General features: G+C 39.2%; 1 protein-coding gene across 1 annotated transcript; it reads right to left on the bottom strand.

The window, feature by feature from the left end:
- Positions 1-1056: 1056 nt before the first annotated feature.
- Positions 1057-20641, bottom strand: CA4 (carbonic anhydrase 4). The gene is made up of 8 exons (XM_037371294.1): positions 20437-20641; positions 9226-9279; positions 8234-8404; positions 5751-5911; positions 4878-4970; positions 4552-4615; positions 3899-4062; positions 1057-2872 (listed from the first exon to the last, which is right to left on the bottom strand). The coding sequence occupies exons 1-8, from the start codon at positions 20492-20494 to the stop codon at positions 2684-2686; spliced, it is 954 nt and encodes a 317-aa protein (XP_037227191.1). The 5' UTR covers positions 20495-20641; the 3' UTR covers positions 1057-2683.
- Positions 20642-20890: the final 249 nt, after the last annotated feature.

The following is a 20890-nucleotide window of genomic DNA, read 5'->3' as shown; positions in this document are numbered from 1 at the left end:
GGCATAAAATTCAGATTCACTCAGTAAAAATGGTCATACTTGTCTGTTCGGATTTGATTCATGCTGGGGTTTGTGCAGAAGAGTGCTTACAGAGGACTAACCATCTTTTCAGGAGATTTTTTTTCCCTTCCTCTTAGTTATGTTTTAATGTATTTCACCGCAAATAAGATTCCCCCACATCATATCTAACTGCTGTAAATGTTTATCTACATGATAAACTGAGGCACAGCCTAGTGAAAAGTTGCCTCCATAATTTATCATTGATCACTAGCAATAAATGATAGTTGACATGGATCATCCACAGTTTCTTCCAATCACTCTTAAGAGAGTGTCCTATGAAATGAAAATAATTTCATTAATTTAATAAATAATCTAAATGGAGAAAGGTGGTGGGTTGTTATCCCAACAGACACAGAGGGCTTTTTTAGTGCAAAAGGCATTGTCCTCAGTGGAGGCACCCTGAGAAGTATTCACATTACTGGTCTTTAAAACAGGAGCTCCCCGTCTTACATGACTTTTGTACGTGATTGTGCTGTTTACCACCTTGCTTGTAACTCTTGAAAGAGCAATAAAATGTGAGTCTTTCAGAATACTTCCATTTATTACATTTTGTACCACGGCATGAAAACAAAGATTCTTTCCTCTTAATTTTTTGAAGCATTCTCTACTTGTGGGATGTTGAGGGATGTAATGGAAATTGCTAACACAGAGATGTTCAACAGATGCGTAGGTATGCAACTGTTTATTCTGGTTAACGAACTAGCTGCGTGTTTGTACAGAGGTGAAGTTGCACTGGGTAAATCCATGGTACCCTTTCCTTCATTGTGCGAAATCTGCCTGTCCTCTACCTGATGGGCTGGGTGTCTGCACCAGTTCTGCTGAGCAAGGTGCCAAACTCAAACAATTTTGCTATGTGCAAATAATACCCGGGTGACTCATGTGAAGCAAAAGCTCCAGAAGCCTGCTGACATCAGAAATGTCCCAACATACTGCAAATCCCTCCCCCTGCCCACCCCCTCAAATGCAAACCCAGCTCTAAACCTTGTGAAGAAGTAGGGGGAAATGTCACATTCCTTTTCTGAATGAGTGTTGTGTGGATTCCCCTTTAGCAAGGACAAAAGAAAAAAACTCAAGGCAGCAAAAATATGGGTCTCTGTTCAACTTTAATCCTTTGTTTTTGTTTGCTTCTCAAAAGTTTTTTGTTAGCTAAAAATACAGTCAAAGTCTTAATCATTTCTCTAAACTTAAAAAGGTGAATTCGCTTTTCCATGTGTAATTTTTTAAGCTTATGTTATTGATTGTTAAATATGAAAATATTTTTCCCCCTGCTTTTTCTCTGTTGATGAGCTGTGGTTAGTCTCACTGCTATGGTTTTCCTGAAAATGGCCGTATAGCTGTAGTATAAAGTCATCTCTGCAAACATTGGCCTAAAGAGAAAACCACAAGTCAGATACTATGACATCCTATTTTGGTGTGGCCAAAATCTAAAATTTTAAAAGGAGATCTAACATGTTATATGGCATTAGCCAAACAAAACTTGTGTCTGTCTTCAGAGAGAGAACTGGAATAAATCAAGGAAACACTATTTTCCAATATATTGAGGTTTTCTGTAAGTAATTGAATAAGATCTGAAGAAATCAGTTCAAATCACAATCTTCTTGGAAAAAAGCTATGAATCTTAACCATATGCAAATATTGCAGGCATGTTTTCATGAAAAGAAAAAAAAGGGGGGGAGGGCGTTCAAACTGACATTTAGAAACAGAAATCATGATTCTGGAAAGAGCTGTTCTTTGAGCTATCCCATTTTATTAGGCAAACAAAAACTGAAAAGGATCATTTAAGTCTTATGCTTCAAATGCAACCCTCCAAAGAGAGAGAATTTCCACAGATGTGCAACTGGTACCTGTGGCTGACCTTCTCTTTTTCTTTCTAGCACATCATATTGGCAGAGAATGCTAGAGAAGGATGCTGTACTAGGCTGAATAAATAGGCTTAATAGAGACACCTGAAATCCAGAATCAGTAGATTAGGTGAAAAGAATCCAGTATCCTTATCTAAAAATTAACTTTAGATGTTCTGAAGGAAGAAGGGGGGAAATTGCATTAGTACAGATTAAATTTGTCACATGTCCTTCACTATGGATGACCCAGATGTTGCTGAACTGTGTGTGAGCATTTTTTCTTTGCTCTGTATTGTACCTTCATGTAGGACAAGATAGGGATTATAAGAATTACTCCACATGTTACTGTCTTCCTGATATGCAGTGTTGAATGTAAACATACTCCAAACAAAACCCTTCATAGGCACTTAAGAACAGATTCCTCTTGAAGATCCCCTGTATTGCTTGTAAAGTGTCCTTCCAGTGTTGTGTTCAAACTACAGGCTTGCAAATAATCCATCCCAATGTTTTAAGTGTTTTGGGCTTTTTAAAATCTGAATCTTCAAAGCTTTATCTTACAGTTCCTTTAAATTCTTGTGATTTAGTGCAATGGGTTTCATTTTATATAAGAGCAGCAACAGAAGTCCTCGGTTAGTGTCTGGAGGAGGGCAAGGTTAAATTCTGTATTGAGATATGATTCATGAGTTGGTAGTTAGAGAGATTACTTGATACAAAGAACCAACAACAGCAATAAAAACAACCACCTCCAAAAAGCCCAGAACCCTGAATGAGGTGCAAAGTGTTCATTGGCAAAGAGAACTCAGGATGTACGTAAGCATCAGGACCAACACTAAAACCTTAGCAGTAGGCACGAGGACGCTGGCACTGGACCAGTACACCTTTCGTTCGTTCAGAAGCTGAACAGGCCGGAAATTTTCAGCCATGTAAGTTGAGTTCTTCCCATCAAAGTGGACTGTTGAAAACTGAGAAATCTGCAAACATTGAGGAAAAAAAATAGATGGTTAAATCCTTTTTCCATAGAACACTGGAAATCATGATATTAAAAATCTGCAGTGCCTTGCTCTGTTTTTGAACTGTATGGATGCATTAAACCTTGCAGGAAATGATATGATGGAGGCTATTGCCAGAGGTCACCAACAGATGACTTCTTTTAGCCTTCGAAGTCATGAGGACTTCCTTTCTGTGTGAGCCAAATGCTTTGTCCAGCTCAAGGACCTGGTTACACCAGTCCTCTTGACGCACACAGTCCTGTCCTTGCCCATTACGTCACAGCGACTCGAAGAAAAAGAGCTAGGCTTTCTCTCTTTGCTTCCAATTTCTAACTGCTTGCCGCGTGATGCTGGCCCAGCGCAAGCAGATGCTCACTCTCGCACGCTGCGCTTTCCTGACTTGTGCGTGGCTGAGCATTGCCCTGTGACTGAAGTGATGATGAGTGCACTGCAGGGAAGGAAGAAAAATACAGATGCTGGCTCTCAGCCAGGCTGTGCTGGCTGGCGGTATTGCTGAGAGTCCACTCCAGAACATCTGAATTTTTTCATCATGTACTCTGTTAGCTGAACAATCTGTATTTTCAAGGCAGTGATGATTCAGTCTCCCATTCCTCTCTATAGGACAAAAATGCATGGCTTAAAGCTGATGCTTATAGACTTAAAGTTTGGATTTCAAAGTGTTCTGTTCTGGTATCCTGATACTTAAGGCAATAGGAGAAAAGCAGTGAAACTGGGGAGTGAGCAGATGATAGCAGTGGAAGTGCTGCTGCTGAAGCACTGAGCTGAGTGTTTACCTGTGGGTTTTTTTGGCTTTCTTTCCACATTGTCATTTCCCCTTCCTTCCCCTTTCCTGCTGTTTTCTGAGAGGTGATTTAATGGGGCCAAAAAAACGGCACTAGGGACTATGCTTGGGCTAATGTCAAGCAAGTGTGTGTGTGTGTCATAGGAGCAAAGCGAGCAGCTAATGAGTTTGTGTTCAATTCTCCAGGCTATCCCCTTGCGACTTACCTGAGAAATACTGAGTTCAACTGGCTTCTCAAATACTGTCCAGATGACACCCTCATGGCAGTCAGGAGTGGTGAGGGAGCCCTCGTACCGGTAGTACCTTCCAAGGTCTTCCTCAGGTGGGAGAAGAGAGCTTAGTGGCAAAGGCTCCATCTGTGCTGTTTGTCCTAGACAAACCAGGGGGAAACACCGCTTGTAACAAGCATGGCTGCAGGTGGTGGTCACATTTGTCTTCAAATGCGGCTGCTGCTCGTGGCTCTGGAAAGCTCATCCCCACGCACGCTTCCCACACTGACTGGGGCAGCCACACCGCGCTGCTTGTGAGATCCTGACTGCCAGCTGCAGGATCCCACTGAGGACAAGCTGCGCACTCCTCTTGTGTTAACGCTGCATGGGTTTCTTCTCATTCACTTCCTCCTACAGAAGCAGGAATACTCATTCTGGTTTAGGGGGGCTGTTCTTCTCTGCGAATACAGAGGACTAGATTTTCTCCCTCCTGTGATGCTCTGACTGCTTGGCAAACTAACTTTTATCTTTTGGCTTTGACTTTCAAGTCACAATACCATAATTAGAACAGGATTGGACCATGAACTACCTGGTAGTATATGTGCTTGAAGTAAATACGTGTTGCACTTTGACCGATGCAAGTGTCTTACCTTTGTATTTTATATTCTCTAGCTCATTTATTAGAGTTGCATAGTTTTTATTTTCTTCTTCTACCTGAAATGGAAATATTTTTATTCCAAATGATGCATTTCTCAACAACTGGTTGGTTTAAATTAATTATGAATAAAACAGAAAAGAACCACAAGGCTAAAAGATAACAACAGGCAGAGTATAGAAATGGGTAAAGGAGCGAAGTGCTGGCATTGAATGTCTGCAGAAGATGGGGAGGCTTAGGTCTTGGACTACTCTAACAATCGATCACTCGGCCAAATTGCTGGTAAATTGGCGATGGGCAATTAGAAATTTGGCTACCTACCTTTATAAAGAATGCTAACACAGCCACACCATCTGCATTTTTCTTTGCTTCTGTTATATCTGAAACATCTTCTCTTATGTGGACAACATGAAGCTGTAACACAAGAGTCAAGGCCAATTATTTTTCATTTTATTATTTAATTATATATTATATACATATATATATATATGATTCATTTTCCTCTGCAGTTTGTTGTTGTGAGTGCAGCCTGGCTACTTCTCTGCACCTGTGCTGCAGTGGGGCCAGAACTGCTTTGCTGCTCGCAGGCTGGGGACAAGCAGCTCGGGGTCCTTGACCCAAGGCAGGAGCCAATCAGTAAGTGTATTATAATTTGAAACATCATTTATCAGCAGCGGTATCATTTCAGACATCTCCTCAGAAAGGGACGTGCTCTCTGGACTGCTGCAGCCCTCAGTTTTCAGCCTGTGCAGCAGAAGAGGCAGATTTTTACATCATGGTCTGAAAGGGGGGGGTGGGTTCCTTCCACCAATCCATGTGTATCAGTGCTGGCAACTTCTCTTGCCTTGAAGAGAATATATTGGTTTTGGTTGCATAGGTCAGTTCACAGTTGTAGTTCCAGAAATGAATATATAATCTGAATAAGCAGTGTGAGAGTATAATTGGACTGTACAGGCTTTGAAATGTTTCTCCTCCCAAAAGGCTATCTAACTCCAGATTTATTGTCTGTTCTGTGCCTCTGCCATGCAACACTAGCGTGTTTTCCTGCGTGTTCTGGTTAGCGAGCAACGTGTCCTCCATTCTTTATTTCCACTGTTGGGGTTACATAGGAGAATTAGCCAATAGTTTTTGTGCAACAGTATCTTTAAAGGCCAGAGTTCTTGAGGAAAAGCTGTAATCCACAGTCTCACCTACCTCCATGGCTTGTTTCTCTCCATCAATGCTGTGCTCTGACCCAGGAAGGTATTGCTGCTGCCCACCTGGGACTCCCCAGTGCAAATGAAATTCTATTGCCTTGTATTTGCTTCCCAGACCTCCGCCTCCAATTTTAGGGAATGTGCTTAATGTTACTTTAACTGGGAAAGACAAATACATTGTTTACAACAAAATAAATATCAGATCAGACATGATAGTATGTGACAGTAGAGAGATGCATGTTCCTGAGATTCAAATTTATGCTAAAGATTTGGTCTGCGAAGTGGAATGACTTGTGTAGAGCCTCGCTTCCTGGAGGGCGGAGCTACCCAGTACTTCAGTTGAATAAATAATAATAAATAAAATCAATTCAATGATGCTTGTTTTCCTTTGTAAAATGGAGGAAAAGGACAGAGCCCTACTTTGGGTTGTCCTGGGGTAAGGGTTTTACAGATTTTGTGGCATCCGTTGATAAATCCTTTGGAGCATCATCAGTTAATTGTGTTTGGAAGAACACAGGGTAACAGCCTGTCTTTCCTTGATTGCACTGAGGGGATTTGTAGGGATTTGTTCACTGCCATTATAACCCCAGGAGTCAGAGCTACTTCTACCTTTCAGAAACCCCTGTATTCCTTCATCTTTTGTCTAGGAGAACCCGCTCTATCAGAGATCACAGGTTATTCAGGTTTTAAGCATTGTTTTTGACTCCTATCATCCATGCTGTAACATTTGTTTTAGGCAGGATTTAAAGATACTCTGTTCTAATTTAAAGTAGCTTTGCAACTTAAGCCTAAGCATCTAAGTCATTATATCTTTTTAATGTGATGCTTGATCTGTTGTTAACAACAAAACAAAATTTTCTTAGGAGATATTTTTCTATAAATCACCCTCACTTCCTGTGCTTGAAGCATTTGGGATATATTTTAAAAATTTACTTACTAAGACCTCTACATTAAGCACAGTACTTTTCTTTCCATAGGATTGTTTTCACCTGGATTGAAGCCCCAGAGATTTCATTTCTGTTCTGAATTTCAAATGAACTAGAAGCTTGTGTGAGTCATTTAGTTACTTTGCTTTTTTATCTGTAAATGGATGAGTAACGTTATCTTTGTCGGCTTGCTTTATTTAGATTGTAGGACTTTTGAGACACTGACCTTTGCTATCTGCACATCGTCAAACATAATGATAGTCTAATCTCACATAGAGCTTCTAATTGCAGCTGTAATTTAAGCAATAACCATTTTAGTGAATTGTACTCACTGTAGCACAGGAATTGGTTGCCCTCAGAAGGAAGAAATTTTGAAAGCCCAGATTAAAAACTTAATCCTTTTGCATGGCTGAGAAAGATGAGAGTTCTGACCAATCCTTATGAATATTAATTTTTGTGTCAAAGATATTTCTATGCGTAGCAACTGTAATATGGAGATTCCAGAATATCATTCTGTAACGGGACGGTCATTAACCCATACACTAGTGAAAAGTTAAAACATGGCTTTTTCTTACAGTCTTTCAAAATACTGATGTTTTAAACTAGAAACTCTGACTGTGAAAATCTACCCAGATGTCTACCTTCCTACCTTTTCATTTTAAGTTAGGAAAATATTTACCACTTGCAACTTTCCTCTTTAGGGATTTGGCAGTTAAAATAATCCATCTAGAATTTTAGCAACATCTACAGATAATTTAAAAAAAAGGACAACAGATTCTTTTTTAACCTTAAAGTAGTTTTGCATAATACTGTTGAAGCATCATCATTAGTATTGCTTTCAGTGAAAAAAAAAGTGGAGGAAGTGAAACAGTTCTAAACTACTATTCAATGTTTACTGAATTGCTGTTGACTGATTCACTGTTTACTGAATCAGTAAGTAGCTGATCAACAAGCTCACATGAGATGACTTCCACATGCAGAGAAAACAGGTTGAAATCTGAGATTGCAGCTCATTATTTAAAGAACAAGTAAAATACACACACTGCAAGCCACTGATTTGAATGGGTTTCCCAGAGCTTGTTCTCCAGTAGAATTCTCCTTTGTGCAGAAGCAAGGGTCAAAAAGGGCAATAATATACCCAGAAATGAAGGGTATAGGTGCATTCAGCAGAAATTGTATACTTCTGCCCAGACCGTTGTCCTAAACCCCTATACCTGTCTGCCTCCCAGTCCTAGAAGTTGTTTGATGTAGAGGTTCCCTAGACAGCTCAAGTTCTGTTTCTACACATGCACAGAACCAATTTCTGCGAAGACAAGCAAGGATCATGTCCCAAATCCAAAAACTAGGTAATTCCCCCAGAGTTCCCAGAAAACCTTGGTTCAGAAGGTGGCCTGAAAGTTTCACTTCTGAAATATTGGGGTGCTATCTTTTCTTCCTTGCTTTTAAGCAGCAGTAGTGAAATCTAACACCTTGCCCAGGGCACAGAAGAAGTGAATGGTTGGTTCCAAGTGAAGGCACAAACAAATCCCATAACAATATATTTGGCAGTACTTGCCTGTATGTCCGTTATTTCCTATGTTCCATTTTGAAGACCCCTTCACATTGTATCCTTCAAAATTCAGTGGCTTAAGGTTCTTGTCATAAATTACAGTTCTGGTGACAATATTGATAGGTGACTGTTTGTTTCCTTTGCAGGTGCTGTCTATTAGATGCCATTGTCGAGGATCTATTTAAGGATGAAAAAAAAAATGTTTTTCTGTATACTGCAAATTCTTGCTAAAGCCAAGCCACCCAAGAGTCAATATATTTTTGCTTGGAAAATTGGTGACATCTTTGAAGGAAAGGTCTTTGGATGTTGGAATTTAATACAAGAACTTTTTGAGCGTATCATTTTTTGTAGTTTTAAAAATATTGTGTCAAGCATGTTCTGCTAAGCTTTAGAGGAAAACATGCACATGTAAATGGCTGTAAAATAGAAAGTGAACTACCACTGAGGTTGCCTGAGCTTTAGAAACTAGAGAAACTTGGAAACTATAACAAAAACGACAACAACAAAAAAAAACCCAACCAAAAAGTGGTGGGTAGTGCTGGTGCTGGCAGCAAAATGCGGTTCCCAGCACAGTCAGTACCATGGGGGGCTGGGCAGGACACAGGGATGAACAAGGCAGCAAGCAGACTAGGTGGATGCTGCTGCTAAAACAAAAGGTGTAGTTTAGGTAGAACATAGGATTTTTCATAACTGTCCTGAAGAATTTAAATAGCTGTCTGTACCCATATTGCTGGGGTGATTAACCCCAGACACATTGAAGTTACTTTTATATTTGTAGGATTATCCTTGATTGAAACAAAATGAATAGTTAGCACAAGCAGTGGTGTCTTCAAAATACCCTTCTTTAGGCATCATGTTTAGCCCTTACATTTATGTATAACATGATCATGCAGCATTAAATGCTGAGTTGTGTGGATTTTTGCATCGTTTCTATCATGAGGCCCTTTGCAAAATAGAATTCAAATGCTACTGTGATAGGAAAAATAGTTTAGCAGTACCTTCACACTGTGGCTGTTCACACTTCTGTGACTGATAGCACCAATGGCCTCCAACTAAAAAAAAAGAAACACCACACCAAAAACATCAGATATTCTAAATTAGATGAATGAAAAGCTGCACAAATTGTCCCCCAAAAAGCAGAAGTGAACCATTCGCAACTTGTGATCCTCCAAGAGTGATGACTGGGCACACAGACTTTTGGCAACTTCTTGGTTTTGTCTGCCCAGTTTTATTAGAACAAGATGTTTCATTTCTTAAATATATAAACAACAATGACTGGTAAGAGGTGAGTGCTTCAGCTGTGAAGACATCTTGAGTTGCTAAAGATTTCTTAGCAGTATGGAGCACACCATCCAGCAAGTCTAGCTGGGCTTTAATATCAAATTATTGAGAAGCATAAAAATCCTGCAGTGGGCAGTTCTGTCCTCTCTCTAGATCTCCTCCTGGTCTTAAAAGAATCAGTTTACACCTGTTAATATTCCCTCAAAACTGTGCTAGCAGGAAATACTAGAACTCTGGATGGGTTGCAGTTCTAAATCAATTTTGAAACCTTGGCTTCAGCAACTTCTTGAGGCAAAAGTTCCACATCTGAGTATATGTAGTGTTAAAATAAATCTCCTTTTATCAGTTCTGTACTTGCCATCCTTTCATACACTTGTAAATTCACTTATGCAAGATGACTTATCTCACTCCGTTCCAGGAACTATTTTAAAGATTACTTGGTGCAATAAGGAATTGTAAGAAATGAGGGATCCCATTTCTCAAAAGACATGAGGAATCTTCATTCAAATGCAGCTGTGATCCCACACAGATGGTTGCAAATTTTTTCCATAGAATGTCTTAATCTTACTTTGTCAGAAGAAATATGAAATTCAGAGGAAGACAGCTGATTTAACTGAAGTATGTGTTGACCTAGTCAGGGAAGTAAGAAATATTTTGTTTATCACAGCATGCTTCAATGGCTGTTTATGACAGTTTTAAAGTTTAAATGGACTTTAACAGGAATAATTCTCTTGGCTACTTTAATCAATAACAATTCAAAACCTCTTATAATCAAGATTAATAGTATGGTTTCTGTTTGCCTATGATTAGTAAATTGTAGACATTTTAATCACTAAAATTGATTAGCCATTTATTATTAGGGAAGAGTGCTGTCATTAGAGTACCAATTACCATAATTTGTGATCTTTTATAACACATCTGTTGGAAAGCTCATAACTGCTTTTAACACCTTTATTTTCATATCAGTAGCATAGCAATACCGTCCATCTATTAAGTACTACGTTAGAAATAGAACCCTGATAAAAATTGTGGCTAGCTGTAACAACAGAGGGAGGCTTGAATGAGCTTGTGGCAATTAATATAATCTTGAAAAAAATTATGCTGTTTCAGTTTGTCTCTCACAGAAATTAAATTTATGCTTATGCTGAACACTATAAATAATTGTTTATATTGTTCAAATATTGTTCAAACAAATAGAAAGTTGACTCACTTTCTAGTTTAGTAGTCTAGTAATATTGAGAAGAAAAGTGACCAACATTGCTTTGTGTTTGTATAATGCATTTGTATTGGAAGAATGGTAGTGATTTCTACTTGTTGTTCCATAAATATTTTGCAATTATCAAAAAATTGGTTTTGACAAAGTTTGGGTTTTTTAACACACTTCCAAACATACTCAAAACAGCGTTAGGACCTGCCATTTTTAAAACTGATTGTTGCGGGTTTTTTCCAGGCCTGTGTACACAAGACAGCAGCCAGATCTCCAGCAGCGCTGAGCGATTTCTCATCTCCCCTGGGAAACAGCCAAACCAGAAGTCCCAAGCCCAGAATGTCACCAAGTGCCTTAATATTTTAATCAATAAATGCCTAGCAAATACCAGGTAAGCTAATCTTCACAATGCTTGGTTATGTTTTGTATGTGTTAGTGTTTGCACAAATGAGTGACTGCAGACATATTTTTGGCAACTGCTTTAGCCCAGAGGTCAGTATATGCTGTAGCAATTGTAGCGCCAGCACCCCGTGATTGGGCACAGTCTTTCCTTGGAAGGTATATGTGCATAAACCTTCAGGAGAAACCATGTTGCACTGCAGGAACAACCTGGACACAAATATTTAAAGACAGTAGCACCTATGCAGCATGAGAGGACAGTTATCTGCAAAGATTTGATCTCAGACTCTTTGGGATGTGAGTTAAATCAAAGAGGGAACTTGTCAGGTGAGAAATCAAGGTTGGGTGAAGTATTCCAGTCTGTTTACCGTAAATTCTTGGAACGGTCTACTGTTCTGGGTTTGTATAGTGCCTTGCACAATGGGAGTGTGATCATGACTTAGATATCAAAGCATTACTGTAATGCAAATCAAATTTTACAGTCAATATGATTCACAATTACAAGTAAGTGCAGTAAGTTTATTGGGTACAAGGTTGGGTTGTGGAGCTTTTAGACCTTGACCGTAGATCCACGAAAATCAAAGACAACCACAGGAAACACTGAGGGAAGGTAAATACCACCAAATCATATTGTCAGTGGTCCTGATACATAGTGTATCCAGACCAGAGGAGAGAAATGGATTATGGAGCCTTTCATTTCTGAGTTTGAGTCCAATCCTTCTCCAACGCCACCACTGATTTTTCACTAACTGATAAGTGTTCAGCAGGTTGTCTCAAATAAGCTTGTGCGTTTCAGTCACGTCTTAGTGATTGACACATGAGCACACTAAAAATCTTCCAGCCTGCATGTCAAGATGACAGGGAGAAAAAGTTTAAAAAAATATAAAAAAAATCCAGCCCTCAGGTGGCTACTGCTGCCTTACATCCAGCACTCATGAGTATTCTTCCCTTCTTCTGTGGAATGCAACGTACACCAAATAATCAGCATTTAATTTTTGCAAGTTTTCTGCAAAATTCCTAATGTCTACAAGCTAACAAAGAACTAGTGTTTTCTTATCAAGGTCTTATCACAGTTGTGGTTTAGGAAGTTGGATGGTATCAGTGAAGTAGAACAGGATATAAATTCAGAAGTTTGTAAGAAAAAAGGTCCTTAAAGCTGTTAAACCTTAAACAATGAGGTAATTAAACATTGCAGAATGCCTGAGCAAACAATGAATTAATGTTTATTGTGAATTAGATATTATTTTTTTTAGTTGGTGGTAATGTAACATTAGAGAACAGGATCTTTTGTGTAGATACTGCTCAGGAGGAACCAAACTGCTGTACTCTGTGTCACTTACAAGGAAAAATTGCATTTGGATTTTATTTGGGTCGGGTGTGATTCCTCCCTACATATAGGAACCTTGCATTTACAATGGTCCTTTTTTCCCCCTGGGCTTTATGGCTTTATTTCTGAAGCAAGAAAGAAAGATACTTGTCACATCCAGTCAGTTGTCTGTGGTTTTAGCATGATTGTACCCTAAGGTATGTTGTCTAGTCTAGTTTTAATTGTCTGAGCAGATCCTGTCACTTCCCTTAGGATACTTTTCCACAGTCTATTAGCCTTCACTGTCAGGAAATGTTTCCCGTTTAATAGCTTACATTTTCCACTTGCTTATCTGCATCCCATCACTCCTAGAAATATCACTGAACCACCCTAAACAATCCTTTTCCCTTCCTGGTGTTTACAGTGTTCAAATAGTTCTTTCATAATCTCCAATTCCTGTTCTTGCTTCATCCATTCTTTGTCCCATCTTTTGACAACGTGTCCTTCACCTTTCTGCCAATTCCGCTTCAAAGCCTTTTGTCTCTCTTTCTGTGAAGCCCCTTTCTTACAGGGACTTAGTACATATCTGATCCCATCCTGCAGTTCTCTCACCTGACTGCTCTTTCAAACAAACCTCAGCTCCTCCATTCTCTTTCCTGTAATTTGTTTTATTGCCCAGAAAAATGCAGCAGAAAGTGGGTTTTTTGGTGTTCTGGGGTTTTTATTTGTTTTTGTAGCTGATGTGCTGAAACCATTGGTGTGATATGAGCTGCCCTGGAGGGCTGCATAGCTACTCCCCTACCTTGCTGGTACAAGTGAGTTGAGCCGTGAGCGTTCACACCTCACTCAGGATGGTGTTAGATGCCAGCCAGGATTCCCAAAAGCTCCTCGCCTAGTTGGCATTAAAGAGAGACATCTGCATTCCTGTCACAACTGGAAGCAATATAATTCAGTATACATATGCATTCAGTACACATATACACCTGGATTTACAATTGCTGTATCATCAACTATATCTGGCTCTTACGTTGTATTATGGATTCTTGATTTAAGTGGCGATGCACCATATTATAGTGTCACCTTGACTTTACTGGGTTTGAATTTAGAGTAGCCTGAACCAGGCTGAAGGCCTCCTCTTCCTTCACAAAGTTCACGACAGTTCGGTTTAGGGAGTCTCTCTTGGCAAGTGAGCAGTCCCACTTATCTCTGTTTCTTCCTTGTCAAATTTACAACTGGTTTCCTGACCAAAGCTGTTTCTTGGCACCAGAATAGCTGGAAAACAATACAATTACGTATTGTTTTCATTTTATTGTAAATGTTTTCAATTGTTTTAGCTATCAAGCCTAACTTGGAAACTTGAGGCAAAAAATTCCTTCGGTTGAGAACTCACTCTCCTGTTCACTTACGCAGCCAGACGGAGGACAGTGCTTCTGGCTGGAAGCCAGGGCGTTAGCAGTTTGCCAGTGTGCTATTGTGTGATCTAGGAAAAGACCCTTAAGCTCTTTGGACCATGGTCAGATTGCCTGAATTCCATAAAGATTCCTAAATCTACTTTGTCCTACTTGTTCCCTGCTTACTGCCCTACTTGGACCTGCTGAGTTGCTGCTTGGAAGCCCGCATCTCCTCTGACTCAGTGCCGTGAGACAACTGGTATCCAGGCTAGCTGAAAATTGCTCTTCTAATTTGCCCATCTGCACAAAAGAGTTACTAAAACAGGTTTTGTCCTGGATAAAGTGGCTGGAATTAATTCTATCTGTTGACGGTTAGCTATTTTTATTAACTATATTTAATCTTTTGAAGTGTGAATGACCTTTATGCCACTGACAGCCTGAAGTACTGAGACAGTAAGAATATCCTCTGTTGCTTTTTAGTTAAAATCCCTTCTCTCTCTTTCACTGACTGACTCCTTTGTTTGTCCCTGTAGATCTCTTGTCACCCTCTTTCAGCCATGTCCTCACTGACAATTCGTTGTTTTCTGAGACACGTAGCTGATAGCGCTCCCACTGCACTGGTGCTTTTCAGAAAGCCCAGGCTGCCCTGAATGTCAGAGTTCTCATCACTGCTCTATTGTACACTAGTTTCAAATCCATCCCTAAAATCTGTTGTAACCGCTGGCTTTGCAGCGGGGTGAAGGCAAAAAATAGTTTTGCATGTGGTATATTTTTAGCTTTGGTTAGTGTTGGGCTTGTTCTATTTTTAACTTGCTTTGTGAACCTTATTATCTTTAGTACAAAAGACAAAGCAACTTAAAAGTAAGTGGAATCTAAGTCTGTCTTTCTAATTAATGAGATTGCTGAACACAAACTGAGCAGATATATGTAAGTCTATTTATACATTCTTAAGTATTACACATCCTCAGGAAGTTCTGATCAACTACTTTGACAGGCAAAATCAGTTCCAAATGTTTACTTTTAGATTTGTGTATCACTAACCATGTAAAAACAAATGTTTGCCATCATTCATCTCTTTGCTATTCACTTTTACCTGGAAATTTTATTTTTCATAATTGCACACATCTGTATGGATGTACATTCCAAGATACTATGGTGAGCTAGCCTTGAAAATAAGTTTTCCTATAGTAGTGAAGCATTACAAGTAACCACATCTGATTTGAGCACAGTGTTTATAATTTGCACATGTATACATAAATCATATGCTCAATGAGGTCTTTGTTTGTAACACATATAAACTAAAGAAAAAATCCAAAGTGATTGGAAGATCCTAGATATGCCTTATAGACACTTGCAAGATACTTCCTCTGTGTCAGAGAGTGAGGAAAAATGTTTTTAGCTGTGACCTGTGACACTGTTACAGCCTCTGTCATATATATGTGTCCTCATAAATTTGCTGTATCAAAGAAGGAAGCTGGCCTTTAACAAAAAATGAGTATCCAGGGCTAAGGTGATTTGTGTGGGGTATTTTGTTTTGCTTTGTTTACAACAGAGGCAGCATCAAATAAAATTCAGAAATCCTTGGTTTAGCATTTTTTAAATTTAATTCAAACAAACTACTTTGTGGCTTTACTGTCATTTTTTAGTCTTTTGTGCTGGGTTTATGGCAATTAATCCTATGGCTACAAACATGACTAAAAAGCTAATAACAGGCCATTAGATAAATCCTGCAACATAACAGAGCATCTCCTGCAATGCCACAAACAGGGGAAAAAAACCTGTTCACATGGAGACAGATACCCAGCTGAAGAACTGGACCTTGCAGCATGTCTTCAAAACCGAAAGGTCTGTGCTGATTATTTAGGCAGCTAAGAGAAAGGTATTTCACAGCAGCACCTGTCTCTGAAAGTGCTTTTCAGCTTCCAGTCTTCAAAATCTAAATGTGAGTGCTAGGAGAAACCACAACTCCAGTTTTCTTAAGTATCACAGTGCCCAACTTGCAGGGTTATTCCCTGCAATATATAAAGGATATTCCAATTCTTATGCTGATACCTTTTGCTATAGGAGAAAGGAAAGCAATTCTTAGGCTGAATTAATGTCACTTGTTACCTGCATATGGCTCCTATGTATGGCTTATACCATATTCCTTTCCTTCCCCCACAGCTGAAGCGAAGAGCAGCAGGAAAGGCACCCTGACTTGGATGCTGGAGGAGAGCTAGGTGATGCAGCACATTGCAGTTCTGCACGGAGTCAGCTAAACAGTGAGTTAATACAAATTGATGACAATGTGGTGTACTCACGCTAGTCAGGCTGATCCTTAAATGGAGCATTAATAATGTGATTGGGTCCACTGTGTGCATGGAAAATTGCCCACTCATTGCATGTCACCAGAAACAGGCTGCAAACTAGTGAGCAATGATTTTTGAACTTGCATCTGTGATGCCCTTGGATGCATCAGCCTAGTAAAAAAATTGCCTGCCCAAGAACCTCGATGCCTACATCACATGGATGTATGCTGCCCTAGGCACTGCATAGATAAAACAAATGCCTAAAAAAATTAAAGCATGCTATATGCAATCACTCTTCAGCAGTTCAGAAGTCATGCATGGGGATGAGGGGCAGTTGTTGGGTTGATATATGATGGAGACAGCAAAGGTGATCTTATAATGCTTACAAGTGTAACTCTTTAAGAGGAAGTCAGGATTTGCAGAGGGATGTGCCTGCACAGTACATGTTCTTGAATAACCTTGGCACATAGACTAATGTGAAGAGAACCAAAACATTCCTGGTCTGACACAAATTTGTCCTTTTATGCAACACAGATATACCTGAATGCCACACCTGGCAGGCTATAGAAATGTAGGAAGTGAAAAACATTTCAAAGTTCATTCCATATATGACTAATACCGTCTTGTCGCTGCTTTTCAAGAGTGTTCCAATGATACACGATTTTGTTTCTTTGCCCAGTGGGCTTGGTTCTCTGTCCCCCAGAATGAAATAGATTGTTAGAGCTAAGTGAAGAGCTGCTCTCTGGCTCTACTGTGTCACCTGCTGCTCTGCCACAAGCACTTTTCTGTCTTTTACTGAATTTTGGTGTCAAAGTGAGAATAAAATCGTTACAACGCCTTACCACTTTGTGCCTTTATCATAAACTATGGAAGGAAATAAGTGTACTCTGAGATTACAGGATCTGCATCCTTAGATATCCTGGCCAAGCAGTCTGTGTCCATTCTTCTCTCGGCCATAAACCTCCTCCAATTGCAAGCCAAGTATGACAGTGAATATGACAATGGCTAATCTTCTGTTCGCCATGACAGTCCCTCTTATAGGGTTCATTTGCTAAAATTTAATTGCAGGATCCACATTTAATGGGAAAGTTTATTAGTAAAAAATTTTCAGAGTTTCAAAGCTATTAAGTGCTAAATGCTGCTACTGGTTCAGCACAGATGATAAAGCTAGAAAATTCTCTGCTGCTGAAGCAGTTTATGTCGCTGTATGGAGAGGAGAGAGCACAGAGCAGTATCAGCGGGTATCGCTTGCTCTCAGTGCACACTCAGCAACCTGACAAATGTGAGCTCTTGTTTCTTCTTGCATACGGTGGATCTGGCACTGATGCCATACGCTGATATGTATGGATGATGGTAGGCAGAACCAGAGAAGCCTTTAAATTTATTTTGGCTGCTTGAATGATTACAAGGAAGAAAGAGAAGGAAGCCCTAAGCAATGTATCCTGCATAAAGATCATAACTTGAGATCAAGACTCTGTCTGCACTGAGATTGTCGTGGTAATTACTTTCAGATAATGTCAGTGATAGCTTGTCAACTATATTTAATCATGTGTTGGATTAGGTGGGTGGAGAGGGAGAAATTCAGGCAATCCATACCTCCTAAAACACCTATGGATTACTGCCTAAAGCAGGTGTGGCTTATTGCCTTTTCTGTGTTACAGGTCTTACGTTGCAGTTACTCTTCTTTCTTAAACAACTGAAAATGAAAATTTTCATCCCAGAGTGCATCTAAATGCATCAGCATCCCAATTTTGCCAACCCTAAAATGGATTTGAAATACAATTATAAATATGTATGCAATCTATACCATTAGAACTGGAAATGGAAAAAGTTACAGCACCTTTTTTAATGCTGCTTATAGAGATACCATTTTTACTTTGTATTTGAATGGCCCAGAGGAAACATCAGACTGAGAATTAATGCTGACGTCAATGTCAGCATGGTTATGTAAATTTTATGTGTGTGAAAGTTAAAAGTATGTAAGTAGAAATATAGAAAATTAGAGGAATCATGTTCTATCATGCATCAATCTTTTGGAGCACTAGAGCGTGGACTGTGGAAGAATGTCCTCTCATGGCTGAGTCCTGGTCTGTGATAAAGAAAAAGGTTAAAACATGCTGAGGTTCATTCCATTCCTGTTAAAATTATTTTTCAGTAACACTTGGAGCTTACTGTAACTCCACCATGAAGCTTCTAGATGGATGTGTGTTACTGTCCTCTGCAACTGTTCTCTGACCGGCACTAGACTGATTACCTCTCTTCCCAGAGGTCTGGAATATTCCTGTTGGAACATTGCAGACATTTTGCCTCTCTTCTGCCTGTCTAATAGAAGTACCAGAGGGTTACTGATCTCCCAAAGGAATCAAGCAAGCCATCAGAGGTGCCTAAGTGCAGCTATTAATGGAATATGCTAACTGAGCTCCATGTAAGTTAGTGGATGAGATGCTGGACAGAGATTCAAGCTCTTCCTGGTGCTGGTTGATGTTTGGGCAGGTGGCTGCACCAATGTGTCTCTGTTCCCCTTTTGTAGAATGGGGATAATGAAGTTTGCTTCTTTATAAAGCCTTGTGAGGACTATTAGCAATAATTTCTAAAAATAGGTGTTATTGAGACAAGTGAAGGCTGAAAGCAATTTGAAAGGCTAGCAATCAGTTATATTGACTGTTTAACTGTGGTGAATTATGACACTGCCTAGAGTAGAAAAACAGCCCTGGTGGAGGTATGTTAAATGAATTGATCAGTGGATATCACTCAAGCTACTTCTGAAAAGTGGTAAGATCAAAATGAAATGCTTATTTTTTTTAAAAAAATATACTTTCCAAATATAACAAAATATAATTTAGGCTGATTCTCAAAAGCTGAAGTTTCTTGGAATGTTTAGCTTTTAGCATAGCATAATGTATCCTGTGAAGTTTCTACTTCAGGAAAAGGTTTAGAAAAGAAGGTAGGGGAGAGAGCAAGCTTCTTGTGCATTAATGACTATGTAGTTTGCCTCTACACTCAGGGAAGAAACTGGAGATAATCACAGCTGGGAAAAAACCTCAATAAAAGACAGTATATGTGTTCCCTATCTTATTTCCATCCACTAAAGCACTAATTATTAATGCTAATCTAATAAAGCCCATAAGGGTTTTCTAAGTAGTCTTTCAAGATCCTGTAGTAACTCCCTTAAAAGAGCAGTAAATTTAGCAAAGAGTTAGTTAGTAATCAATATCAAGCAAACACTAGCTGTAGACTTTGGAAGAGCAAAGGTTCTTTGTGTTTCTATTTACCTGTACCACATGTGGGAAGCCTCTGGAGAGAGAATATCTCTAAAGTACGGACTAAAGAAGAGGGAAGGTATTTGAACTGTCAGGTAAGAATCTGGAAAAGGCAAGCTACTGAGTCATTGATATGGAGAATTAATCAAGAGCAGAGAAATAAAATGTGGGAAACCCACCCCCCCAACCCCTCATTTCCCCAGTGCTCAGGCTGCGCTCCTGAGGCACTTTCTGAGCACCTCAGACCTCTGTTACTTTAAGCCTGGCAACTGAATCTTGATCTACTTTAAAAGTGTGTCTCTTTAATAGGTTCTCGGTGCAGTGCTTCCCTCTGATACCTCTGATAATATTGTATCTCTTCTTTTCCCTCAGTGCAGTCTAGTTATTTTAGTGCAAACAATAGACCCTTCATTACTTTTAAGAACTGCAGTGTTTATCTTTAATTTTGAGGCTGCGTGCTGATATTTACATAGAAAAGGTGATTTAATCAATGTTATAGCATCGCTGATCTAATAGAAGCATAAAAATACCTTCTGCATTTTTCAATACTAATTATAGATCGCTATTTAATCTAGTCATTGTAAGTGCATAGTGTACTTACATGCATAGTGCCCAGAGTGCAAAAATAGATGGATCTGCTGGGCTAATGCAGCAAAGACATATTGTTCTTTCTTTCTCAGTAGGCAACCGTGAAAATTTCATCTTATATCACAAAAAGCAAAGCAATACGAGTAGGAAACTAAAACAAGCTATTTGAAGTTTAAAGAAGTTTACAGATAAAGAATCTATCTTTTACATTTCCATATATAATTAACTATAAAGATCAAGTCAAACATCATTGATTTTTCTTGGAGCAGGAGGACAACTAGAATATCTATAGGTAAAAAAAACCCAAACCACTCGTTCATTCATTAGAAAAGTCTATACTTGATATTTTACCATAAATAATAAAAGGCATAGAAATAAACAAAGCATTCTCCATTTGTCATATAGAAGAATTAAGAGAGTCTATACTGTATGTATATAAATAAAAGTAACCTTGGTACATGGGGTTAGAAAGAGCAGGCAAGGACTTACCTACTGCCTCTGTCTTGACAATGTGCAGGGAGAAGAGAGCAAGGAACAGCAATTCCATTATCTATTTTAAATAGGCTCAGTGTTGAAACCAGAATTGATTAGACTTCTTAGTATGTGATCATATTTCTGCTCTCAGTTTTATACCAGAGTAAGTAGTCCTGGACAGACCTGAAAGCCATAACCAGGAAGGTGAACTCCTCCCCTTTGTAATTTCTCCAGATTTACCCTGCTCCTGATTTGCCTAAATTTATTCATTTCTCAAAAATGAATGACAAAAGGAATCAGGATTTCTAGCACTGAGCCTGTAGTGAGTAACTAATACTTTGCAACCTATGCAGGTTTAGTGACCTATTACTAAAACGCTACAATTTTATTTACTGGTAGCTTTTTTTCCTGACAGCCCACATGATTCGATCCATGTGTGTCTTAAGGTTAGTGGTTTGTTTCAAAAAAA

Source organism: Falco rusticolus, chromosome 1 (assembly GCF_015220075.1).
Source record: "Falco rusticolus isolate bFalRus1 chromosome 1, bFalRus1.pri, whole genome shotgun sequence".
In the NCBI taxonomy this organism is placed as follows: Eukaryota; Metazoa; Chordata; class Aves; order Falconiformes; family Falconidae; genus Falco; species Falco rusticolus.
Note: the sequence above shows the minus strand (reverse complement) of the source record. Positions and strands in the feature narration are given on the sequence as shown.